General features: G+C 38.2%; 1 protein-coding gene across 1 annotated transcript in view; it reads right to left on the reverse strand.

Annotated features, from left to right (window-relative positions):
• Window positions 1–12211, reverse strand: part of gtf2a1 (general transcription factor IIA 1) — a 59823-nt gene extending 47612 nt beyond the window's left edge. The window contains exons 1-3 of the mRNA XM_031890476.1: window positions 12083–12211; window positions 10796–11026; window positions 8100–8294 (exon numbers count right to left, since the gene is read on the reverse strand). Of these exons, the coding sequence (XP_031746336.1) occupies window positions 8100–8294; window positions 10796–11026; window positions 12083–12149 (493 nt within the window). The 5' untranslated portion in view covers window positions 12150–12211. The remainder of the gene's footprint in view (window positions 1–8099; window positions 8295–10795; window positions 11027–12082) is intronic.
• Window positions 12212–13188: the final 977 nt, after the last annotated feature.

Consider the following 13188-nt stretch of genomic DNA (forward strand, 5'->3'; position numbering starts at 1 on the left):
TTTTAGCTTAGTCTTCCTAGCTTCTTGCTGTATAGCTCTAGCCATTATAGCTGAGATCACACATCCGTAAGGGAGGGGGAGGGAGTTTAAGCATTCCTGTGGGAGGGGGGAGCAGGAGTGGGGATAGAAGAGAGAACTGCACAGACTCTGGCCCCAGAATGAAGGATTTTTCTGAGGCAGGAAGTCAGATACCCTAAGAACATGTTTACAAAAAAAAAGAGAAAAGAAATCCTGTGTTTTCTTTTGATAGAGAACACTGTAACACAAGAATAGGGTTATAATAAATTATAAATCTCATTTTAATTATTATTATCTGTTAAGAAAGTAACCCAATAGAGGATTGGGTATAACTTGCTGATGCTTTATAAACTGACGATAATGGTGACCCACCTAAAAAGCACTGCAACCGATTATTGGCCCCCATAGGTTAATCTCTATATTACATTCTTTCTAGAGGAAAGTTTTCATTTTTCTGTGTTTAAAATATGATTTCAATACTAGAGAATGTACTGTACACTAGGAATTTCTTTGACAATTTTAAATTCTCAGAGAATATTGCAATATAACCAGGGTGATCAGCATGCTGGCTTGGTGTTGAACACCTCTACCTTGTTCAAAACAACTTAGGATCTGTATGCAAAGTAGAGTCTTTATGTTCTCCCTGTATCTGCATGGATTACATTCCGGATGAAGCTAAAATTTGTCAGTTTTTGTTTTATTTTAATTCAACTAAACTTGTTTTCCAGAATGTCTAATATTTACTAAAAAAATCACAAGGAAAATCGCTTCGAGAAAAGTCGTAAAAAAACTTTTTCGAATTGTTGCCACAAAAATCAAATTGTAGTTGCAACAAGTTATGATTTTTGAACAAAACCATAGAAATCTCGAAAATTTTAAGACAAAAGAAAGAACTTCAAGGAAAGGGATCTTTCATGAACTCAGCAAGTTTTATCTGGTGAATTGTTGAATCCAGATTTTTAGCCATTTAAACACATAACAAATCATTGGAAAAGTCTCCAAGTTTTTTCGAAAAATAAAGCATTGGGTACATTTGTCAGCTCTGTATAAATAATATTTATTTTCTAGCCTACACCTTGTATTCATAAACTATGATGTGACACCTGCTGCGGAGCCCTGTTGTGACTGCATACTGCAATGCTAAAGACTTCTGGAGATAAAGTTATATGTTAAAAGTATCCTTCCCATTTTTCCTTAACTGCAGATAACAAGAACCTGAACCAAACAGCTATTCCTTGTAAACTCCTGCTGCTTGTATCTGTAGGCTAATTAAATTATCAGTAGTAATTCTGCAGAAAAGTTTAGGTACATATATGTCAATATTTATTTATACATAGGTGCTCTTATTCAGAGGCAAAAAATAAATTATAGAATAAATTCAAGCCTCTAGTAATATAAAATATATTATTTAAAGGGATCGCTTAGTTACATAATTACTATCTTATTTCATAATCACATCTACATTTTTACTTTCTTTTGGTATGCAGATAAGTGTCTGACTCCAACTGAATACATGGCAGTGAAGCCAATTACTCTGAGACTTGGCACCAGCAATGGCACTGCAGAAGAGCACACCAAAGAAAACAAAAAAGTTTACACTGCATAGTTTACATCTGTCACAAGAAATAAAACAGTGACATAACAAACCAAATGGCATATGCCAAAAATGTGGTATCTGGAAAACACTAATGCAACAATGATTTTCTAGATATAGTACAGACTTCTTACACCCATAAGCCTCAATAACACAAATGCTACAATGATTGTCAAATATAATTGTCTCTTTGTTTATAAAATATAACAAAGTAGTACATTTACTGCAGCCCAGTTACAGTTTTTGCCGTTTGGTTAAAATATGCATTCTACTAAAGTAGTGTAACTGCCTTGGCTTTCTAGAAAAACAATCCTCTGTACTTCGTCATCATCATGTTTAAGACTGCTCAGATAAATCTGTCCAGGTCTGGTCCCTTTGGCAGAAATATGCAGACCATTTTCCATACATGGTTACAAGCTAAGAACAGATTTTATGTTAAGTACTTTAGCCAAAATACATTACAAGCAGAGCTCTTCCTATACATATAAATTAGTCTTACCTAACACAACCCTCATGCTTTCTTCACCTTGTATTTTAAACTTGCTGTGTCAGTAAAGCCTGGTATTTATAGGATACTAAACTAGCGACACAATGCTAATGGCTGACAGAATAACCCCCTCTTACTTTGTGTAAACAAAGAGGACCTAAGACACCCACTGCTCCAGCCTCAGTAGGAATAACACTCTCACTTTCTGGTTCCTAGGAATCCCTCGTCTGGCTCATCCCCACATGGAGGTGTGGATTCATCCTGTTCCCCTCCCGAGAGGCGTGTATGAAAAACTCTCAGCCTAACCCCCACACACCTGTTGCACACATTCTTCAAACCAGCTGCTTCTGGTCATGCTGGACTGTGGACACAGCTGGACTAAGAATCTCTATTACTTAGAGATGTACAACCAAAAAACTGCAGAAACATGATGTATGCAATAATAATACACTGTAATAATAAAAATAATGTAAGCAGTGGAGGGAACCCAGTCAGTAACAACCTTTATTCTAGAAGGTTATTTACTAAATTGACTCTCAAAAATCACTTATACTGCTCGTAATTCTGGATTTTATTTTATTTTGTAGCACATATCACTCCCCTCTCACACTTATCTTATACAGATATACAGCTACCCCCTGCAGCACTTGCCTATGCTGTCCTATAAAAATACCCACCTAATGCTAGAATATTTATTTACAACTGGACTCACATAACACTGACCTATGAACACCACAAAGCAGATAAACTACTCTATAACACTCATTTCTGAATAACATCACATATGTCTGTGCCTTGTATGTCTGTCCCTAAAGGTGGCCATACACGTAAAGATCCGCTCGCCTGGCGAGGTTGCCAAGCAAGCGGGTATCCTCCCGATATTCCCAACTACGGGTGGATGATATCAGGGGAATTTAGGCTAATTCAGTCGTTTGGCCCTGGGGCCTGTTGGCGCATGGGTGCAGTCGGTTGGGGGGCAGTATCAACTAATTTTTTTACCTGCCCGATTGATAGAGATGTAGCGAACTGTTCGCCGGAGAAATAATTCGCACGAAAATCGGGTGTTCGCAAGTTCGCGAACTTTTAGCGATGTTCGCAATTTTGGGTTCGCCTTAGCTGGAGCCAAATTTTGACCTCTCACCCCAGAGCCAGCAGATACATGGCAGCCAATCAGGCAGCTCTCCCTCCTGGACCACCCCCGGACCACTCCCTTCCATATATAAACCGAAGCCCAGCAGCCATTTTACATTCTGCCTGTGTGTGCTTGATGAGTTAGCATAGGGAGAGAGCTGTGCAGGGGTTTGAGGGACAGTTTAGGTAGCTTTGCTGACTAGTAATCTACTTTCTACTGCTCTGTATGTAGCTGCTGTGGGCAGCTGTCCTGCTGATCTCATCTGCTGTAACCCAATAGTCCTTGTAAGGACTGCTTTTATTTTCTGATTACTGTTACTCTTCTTTTCATTGTGTACTGCAGCTCCGTCTGTGTGTGTTGGAGACAGGTGTGCTGCTCATAGTAGTGCACCAGCACCAACCACACATTCACATCATTTTTTTTTTATTTGTGTTTTTTTACTTTGCTACTGTAATTTATAGAGCCGAGTGCTATTAGTCTAGCTGTGTTGGGGACTGGTGTGCTGCTCCTAGTAGTTCATCCCCAGCACCAACCAGAGATCACTTTTTTTTATTATTAATTTTTTTTTTTTTTAAATTTAACTTACTGTTCTTTAACGTGTCCAGTGCTGTTTGCTGTTATTCATAGTAGTGCACCAAACACGTTACACATAGTAGTGACATTGCATTGCAATAAAATCACCTGAGCAATGTTTTTCCACCAGCAATAATATATTCCGTATCCACTACTGCGGCGTTTTGTCTTTGCGTGTGAACCGACTGTAACCTTTACACGACTTGATTGGCATGTAGACGCCGGACGTTTTAAAGCAGTTTATTACACAAGTTTAGAAACGTAGTGTGATTTCTGCCCTTTACAGCACAAAACGCAACGCTGTGTCAACAACGTATTTTTCAGATAAATTTTTGCCCTTGATCCCCCTCCGGCATGTCACTGTCCAGGTCGTGGCACCCTTTAAACAACTTTAAAATCAGTTTTCTGGCCTGAAATGGCTTTTCTAGTTTTTAAAGTTCGCCTTCTCATTGAAGTCTATGGGGTTCGCAAAGCTCGCAAAAGTTCGCACTTTTTGGCAGAAGTTCGTGAACGGGTTCGCAAACTTTTTTTGTGAGGTTCGCTACATCTCTACCGATTGATATCTAGCCGGTTTCAGGCCAGATATCGGTTGGGCAGGCCAGTCATTCCAAGGGACCGATATCGGCAGCTACAATCGGCCCGTGTATGGCCACCTTTATGCTATATACTGAAATACCCCACACACATATCCCTGTAACTTCTCTCACTAACCTTGCACGATCTGATCCCCCCCTTAAAACCTATTTCCATATCCACTCAGTTTACTCCATAACAAATCTCTTTTGCAGCACACATTTCTCGCTTTGATAAATTTGCACAGGTGTGGCTGTCCACAATTTATTTGGCAAAGAAGCCCTAGAGATCTAGCCCCTGAATTTTCCTGTCTCATCCACACACCCGCATAGCCCCTTTTACATACTTTACACAAACACATTCCAAACACCCGCACTTATATCACACACCTACCCTACAACAACTTTCACTAACATATCTGCCCAAAACAGTTCTAACTTATATCACACTGACACATGTTACCCCCATAACACAGCTCTCCCCACATCCTATATCCACCTCACAGAGCAACTTTACCTTAACTTCACAGACATACCTGTTTCCCCAGTAAAGTAACATGTCAGATCTCACCCTTGCTTAACTCAGCTACTCCAATAACATCTCTTAGCTAGCACAAAACCACATAACACCTGTATACATAACGCACATACTGTATCTAAGCCATAACACTTCTCTCCATATCCACATACCGACCTTGCAATACTTATTTTATACACCTACCATAGCACCTCTCATTTTTTAGATCAATACATTACAAACCTATAACAACACCAACTTACATCACAAAGTCTTAGGGGGTGATTTAATAAAAGGCATTGGGGTTCATTTATAAAAACTTGGCAAATATGTACCTGTGCAGTAACCTATAGCAACCAATCAGTGATTACCCTTTTTTCATCCAGCTGCAGGTTAAGAAATGAATCCAAATACCTGATTGGTTGCCATGGGTTTCTGCCCAGGTGCAAATTTGTCCAGGTGCAGTAACTCATAGCTCTTAGCATTCAGCAGGTAGCATTTACTGGTCACCTGTTTAAAAGCAAACATCTTATTAGTTGCTATGGGTTACTGCACCTAGGCAAACTTGGTGTCTTTTATTACATATGGGAGGTGGGGTTACTCTCTAAACAGCTATCACCTTATGCAGGCACATTCCAACCCAAAAGCCTAATGCATTGCTATTTTGCATGACATATTGAAACATAGAAATGAAAGCTTTTCAGATTTTAACTGCTACACATTTTTAAAAACCATAGCAAACAACCTGAATGAAGCAGCAAGGTTTTGATCTATAATAGTCAATACTTTAAAATGTTCATTTATTGGTCAAAGATCACAGATGGTGTAATAATCTCACTTAAGCGTCACATGGAAACCACTTGTGAAAATTCCTTTTGTTTTGACCAATGACCTTATGTGCCACTGCCCTAACACTTCTTACTAATTCACAGCCATTTCTCACCCCTCACTTACATACAAATATATTGTGTTAACTCAGGTGCATAGTTATTCTGTCTGGGGTTTACAGTGAAATAACTTGGGAGAAGTTTTTATGCACCATGCACATTTGTCTAGGTACACGTATGTGGAATGTGGAAGGAAAGCTAGAGAATAAAAGGGGGGGGGGTAGAATACATTATCACTGTTTTTCTTAATTTCCTCTCGTTTCTAAATGCTTCCAGATCTAAGCTAAGCTTCACACAAACCCCCAATAACCCTCTGCAATTGCCAACCCAAAATGTGCTTGCAGTGAGAACTGATGGATTTGAAACTTTGCATAAAAGAGAGTGCAGCAGATCTCCATTTTTTTTGTTCTCTTAACACAAAACATTGCTGGTGGGAGCTCTGTGTATCCCAGGAGACTGAGCATACCCCCACTGTCAGTCTGTACCATACACAGGAATTTAACAAAACCTGAAAAGAAGCCCAAGCCTTCCTCCACACAAAAGAGTGCTGCTGACTGGAATGTTGAGTTCAGAGAATTACACCAGGACACCCAAGGAACTACCGGCACAATAGCTTCATAATATTACATTACATTAACATTTATTTATAAAGCGCCAACATATTCCGCAGCGCTGTACAATAAGTGGGTTACATACATTGGACATACAGAGTAACATATAAAGCAATCAATAACCGATACAAGAGGTGAAGAGGGCCCTGCCCAAAAGAGCTTACAATCTACAAGGAGAAAGGGTTGAGACACAAGGTGTGGGAATATAATAATAGGGCATCAGAGCTTAAAGGTAAATTTGTTTATTAAAGTATTACAGATTTGATAATTCATGTGTATGATCTGGAAATGTTTATATTTAAAAAGTTTGATAATGAAAACTTTTTTTTACAAAAACAGCAATACAACTGAATTTATTTTTTTTGGTTACATAATAAAATGTGCTAAGTCTTAAATCGTTCAGAAATGAGAAATCCCTGCACTGAGTGGGATACTGGTATCATTTTCTATTTTTTTTTTTTAAACAGAAGAGAGCTTGTTGCTCATATTATAAGGCTAATGTGAGACCGGGACTTTTTTTCTGGCAGTAAAGTGCTTGTGCCATATGTCATTGGGTTTACAATGGTACAGGTGTTTTTAAGTCTAAAAAGACAAAAAAAAATAGTAGTGCCAAGCAGTTGCCATTGCAATCAAATTCATGCTGAGTTGGTGGTTATGGGACATATTTTTTGCCAGCTCATTCAGATTTAAGAGGCTAAAAGTTCCACTTAATGTAGTTTATCTATGTCCCGCATCACTGTTAATCAAACTGAAAGTTAGACAGGCCCCTTTGTATAAGTGATAAGTGAAGTTCATATGACATGTCCAAGGAACCTTTACACCACCAGTTTGTTACTCCACACTATACCCATGGACTACTGTTTTTAGCTGATATTCTTTCCCAAACCCATCCATATAATGGTGGTTTATGTCTTCAAAAATGTGTGTTGGTCTTGGAGATTTATACACTATAAACACTGTCAGACTGGGCCTCCTAGGCCCCACCACAGAACATGAGACCAATTGCCTACATTCAGAACAGTTACATGTAGCAAGTGGTATAATGTTATATTATATTGTCCTGTGATGGAAATGACAAAAGGCTGACCAACTAATGCTTTCATTATGAAGTACGTTTCCCAAGTATTTTAACCAGAGTTTATGCCAATCTATGAAACATATCAGCAGGGGTAAACAGTTCACCATCATGTGGTTTACCTTAATTTAGTATGATAATAAAGCAGCTCTGATATGTAGAAGGGAGTGCCTTATACTTAATGACACCTATTATAAGGTGTTAGGTTCAGGCAGACTTGGACTGGCAATTTGTGGATTCTGGCAAATGCCAGGGGGGCTGTAATAAGATGCCATAGAACATCACTTTTTAGTCTGCTGGTTGGGGACTGTTAAAACTTACTTGAAATGCCAGGGCCTATTTTAAATCACAGTCCAGGACTGGGTACATGGCTCCTTGTGCACCTTGCATTTCTTGACTTTGCATTTGTTTGTTTACAAATTTTAACTTCCCGGGACCCTTTTTCTGAATGAGCTCTAGTATCTGTTCTCCTCCTTATAATACAGATATTAAACATTTCTGGATACAGAAAAACACCACAGCATTTGGATATAGAAGTTGCAAAGTTAATATCCACTCTGCCAATACCAGCCAGAGTTATTTTTAGTGAACATAAGCCTGCTTCCTATCTTCTTTACTGGGTTACAGACTTACCTGCTGAGCCAGTGCCAGAGGCAATCTCACTGGGAGCATCATCTGTCTGAATAGAGCAGGGATCTGTCTGTGGCCCAATGCTTACTATGCTGATATCCTCAACGTAGACCTCTGAGCTGCTCTGTGAGGGCAGAGGGGACCTTCCTGAGGGGTTCTGATCAAACCATCTCTGGTCCGGTGCTCCGACAGAGGATTCTACAGAGAACATATTTATAACATTATGTTGGTTATCTTTTTTTTTTTTTTTTTACAATTATACAATTTTTTACAATTATAATGTGAACACTTATTTTCTTTTTCTGTAAATATACTTTATATATATATTGGAAATAGAAGAATATTAATGTAAAAGTGTCACCTCCATACATTTCAATTTAATGAAACATGTAAGGTCAAGACTTACTGTAATAACACTCTCAGGGAAAAACACATTTGACACCCACCAGCCTCTTGATATTCTGGCTCTGAAAAAGGATTTCTGGCACCCAAGGCAATATTGCCTGGCTTCTAAAAGCTATCCATAACTTTCCTCTGAATAACAGCAATACAGGTATGAAAATGAGCCAATATTATTTTGTCCTCTTTAAACAAACACATTTTAATTTCTGACAGATTTGCTCATTTCCAGTCAAAAGACTGATGCATTGTACTTGATGACAAGTAGTCAAACATAAACCAGGTTGATGGTAAAGCAATCCTAATGGGCACTCTAAACTGTATAAATCCTTTATCAAAAAATCCTCAGGTTCAGAGAATACTGGATGATCTATCCCATATACAGTGGTGTGAAAAACTATTTGCCCCCTTCCTGATTTCTTATTCTTTTGCATGTTTGTCACACTTAAATGTTTCTGCTCATCAAAAACCGTTAACTATTAGTCAAAGATAACATAATTGAACACAAAATGCAGTTTTTAAATGAAGGTTTACGTTATTAAGGGAGAAAAAAAAACTCCATATCTACATGGCCCTGTGTGAAAAAGTGATTGCCCCCCTTTTTAAAGGGGGCCGATCAAAATTACCCCAAGAGCGCAGAGACAACTCATCCGAGAGGCCACAAAAGACCCCAGGACAACATCTAAAGAACTGCAGGCCTCACTTGCCTCAATTAAGGTCAGTGTTCACGACTCCACCATAAGAAAGAGACTGGGCAAAAACGGCCTGCATGGCAGATTTCCAAGGCGCAAACCACTTTTAAGCAAAAAGAACATTAAGGCTCGTCTCAATTTTGCTAAAAAACATCTCAATGATTGCCAAGACTTTTGGGAAAATACCTTGTGGTCCAACAAGACAAAAGTTGAACTTTTTGGAAGGTGCGTGTCTCGTTACATCTGGCGTAAAAGTAACACAGCATTTCAGAAAAAGAACATCATACCAACAGTAAAATATGGTGGTGGTAGTGTGATGGTCTGGGGTTGTTTTGCTGCTTCAGGACCTGGAAGGCTTGCTGTGATAGATGGAACCATGAATTCTACTGTCTACCAAAAAATCCTGAAGGAGAATGTCCGGCCATCTGATCGTCAACTCAAGCTGAAGCAATCTTGGGTGCTGCAGCAGGACAATGACCCAAAACACACCAGCAAATCCACCTCTGAATGGCTGAAGAAAAACAAAATGAAGATTTTGGAGTGGCCTAGTCAAAGTCCTGACCTGAATCCTATTGAGATGTTGTGGCATGACCTTAAAAAGGCGGTTCATGCTAGAAAACCCTCAAATAAAGCTGAATTACAACAATTCTGCAAAGATGAGTGGGCCAAAATTCCTCCAGAGTGCTGTAAAACACTCGTTGCAAGTTATCGCAAACGCTTGATTGCAGTTATTGCTGCTAAGGGTGGCCCAACCAGTTATTAGGTTCAGGGGGCAATTACTTTTTTACACAGGGCCATGTAGGTTTGGATTTTTTTTCTCCCTAAATAATAAAAACCCTCATTTAAAAACTGCATTTTGTGTTTACTTGTGTTATCTTTGACTAATAGTTAAATGTGTTTGATGATCAGAAACATTTTGTGTGACAAACATGCAAAAGAATAAGAAATCAGGAAGGGGGCAAATAGTTTTTCACACCACTGTATATAGTATATTGATATATGAGGTTGTAGCAAATATGAGGTTGTAACAGCTGTTCTGTAACAGAAACTGGAGCAACTAATGTATGAAATTCAAACAGTTTTCAGAGCCAGGCCCTAGCTTTTTGAGCTGCTTCTAAGAAAATGCAAAATGGAAAAAACAAATATAGGAAATAGTATAAAATCAGAACTATAGTAAGCAATTGTATATTCATTATTTGTGATGCACTATTTGAAAGCAATAAAGGGAACATCTTCCCAGCAGTTTTAATTTTATCCCATCCACTAAACTTTTCCTAACATTGTAAAATTAAGAATTTAGCTCATTTATCAATACATACCTCCCTCTCTCCCACTTGCTTCTGTCTTATAAAGTAATCTCCAGTTTTTACATCTTATAATTTGAACTGCATTGTTTCCTTTAGGAAACTTGCAAGTCTAAATTTTAACACTGAACAAGAATTTCTACAAACATCCCATAGATTTGCATTGCATTTGAAATATTTCCAAACTGGTAAAATCATTTTAGTCTCATTTCATTCATGAAAGACCACCAGAAAATATTTTGCGAAGGTAAACTACCTCATTATGACTTGGAGGGTTCCTACTAATAAAAAAGCTAGTTTGTACCTGTTTTTGCATTTTCCTTGGGAACAGGAGGAAGTGACTCTTCAAACTGAACCCAAGTAGACAAACCCAAATTCAGATGATCCTGCAATGCATTTACATGGTCAGAAACCATATGGTCAGCTTCTGTAGGCTTGATCTCATTCTCAGAAGAACTGTGTAGGCTCAGATGAGATTTCTCTTGGTCCGAAAACTTATTTGGGAGGTGGCTGCTTTGGTCCTGCTTAGCAGCACCTAGAGTAAAGATTAACCAGGAGATCAAATTATCAAAAAAAATATGCTATAATACTTCTATTGAGGGACAGACCAAAGGTTCTACCTAATCACTTTAAAGGCCTAATGTATATTACTAATGTCATGTTCAAAATTCTTTATACAATTTTGATTCTCTGAAAACACCCCAAAACCTTAGCTTCCAACATTGTTTTATGGGCGTGCAGAATTTCTGTAAACTTGAAGAACCAGTCTATGTTGCATCTTCTACTGATTCACATAGTAAAATAAATGTTAGAGACAATGTTGACCTTTTACAAGAGCAGGTTGGCTGGTTGGCCACTGTGATTATCAGGTATGAATAGAACTGTAACACTGTGCTTGGTTATAAAAACAAGAAAGGGAAGTAGCTTCCGTCACTCAAAGAATTGGATGATATGTAAATAAATGATTACAGGCAGTGTGTATTTTCATTTTTATTAGGTTATCTCAGGAAGAACCTAATTATATGTAGACGTTAAAGGGTTGCTACTTCAACCCTTTGCTTGGTCTTTGCCACTCTGGTCAGCTTTCTGCCCCTAATTACACCACAATATGTTCATTTGCCCACACCCCTGGTTTATTGTGGAGGTATATTAGGGGGTTATGGGAAAATGATGATAACTTAGGAAAGACAAAGGAAATGTGCACATCATTGCCACATTTATATAAACATTGAAAACCCTGGAAGAGAAGCACCATTATATATATATTAATTCTTAATTATAATTATTTATTATCAAGGGGATTTTTTGGGGCATTTTGCCAACCACATTTTGTAGCACTCCAAATTTACCCTTTCCATAGGGGCTAAGGAACGGTGATTCCAGGCCTATTGGGCCTATGTGTTTAGGTTACATTTAGGCACGCTGGCGAGCTCTCCCCTGTGTTGCATTGTCCTTACAGAAAAACAATAATACACAGTAACTAAAATCTATAGCCAAAGTAAAACAATTGTTTACATAATGTAAAAAAGGCAATAAAATAGATTAAAATGTAAAATTACATTTACCCTAGCCCCTCCCATTAGTTTAGTACCTTGTAGAATTAGGTCATCATTAAAAGAGACCCAGTCAGATTTCTGAGTGGCAATGATATGGGCCATTCTCACACTCCTATTCCCATTCTCATTTTGTGGCTTCAGGATCCAGGATCAGCAAAGGAAACCTGAGGAAGTGATAACCAATACTTTAAAGGATAATACAATATTTATAATATTTGCACAAAATTATATACACCAAAACATACAGACTATATACAATTACAGACAAATATGGCAGAAGGTAAAGATGGCCCAGCTTACAACCTAAAACAGTTAAAAAGGGATGTTCTTTATGCATAGATCAGAAACAAATCTAATATCCATTATCTAATGCACAGTATTGCCAAAAAATGCAAAACAACATTATATCCATATCAATATTTTAAATATATAATATATTACAAAATTGGTAGTTTTAGGTTAGTACAGTGTATTAGCAAAAAAAAAAATACTCAAAAGAAATACCATTTTAAGAATAGCTAATATAATTTGCTATAAGGTTGCTGGTATGTATGAAAACACAAAGCTTCCTGGTGTAAGATGTAGAGTGCTGCACTGTTGGCCATAAGGCAGGCAGCTCTCACTTGTGTATTTGAATGATACACAAGATATGGAGTGTTATAACCGCCCACTATCTGCCTACTAAAAATACAGAACTGCCAAACACTGGCAGTGCTGTATTCACTGGAAGGTGCAGCTCTATAAGCTACATTTTTGAAGCAAAATGAGCTGCTGACTTTTGGGCACAACCATCATGTAGATAATTATAAATAATATATGGTGCCTGATTTATTTGTTCTAAAAAAGATTGTTTACTTTAAAATTACATCTTTATGGAAGCTCCCTACAAATCATCTTAGATCCATGTCTGTGTTACAAATGATTGGTGGGTGTGCCCTAAACCAGAAGGACAGTAGGGGTACCCAATGACGGCACTGCCTTTAGAGAGTGAAAGATGAAACACATTTTCCTGTTAAGTCTGCCAATCTCCAGATTGCCTGGCATCCTAAAATGCAAACTGCTGAGATCCGCCAGCTCTCCAGCACAGTCAGGGAAAGGAGTCAACAAGAAGTGGAAAGGCTACCTGGCGCTGCCAAAGTTT

This window comes from Xenopus tropicalis, chromosome 8 (assembly GCF_000004195.4).
Source record: "Xenopus tropicalis strain Nigerian chromosome 8, UCB_Xtro_10.0, whole genome shotgun sequence".
Taxonomy (NCBI): domain Eukaryota; kingdom Metazoa; phylum Chordata; class Amphibia; order Anura; family Pipidae; genus Xenopus; species Xenopus tropicalis.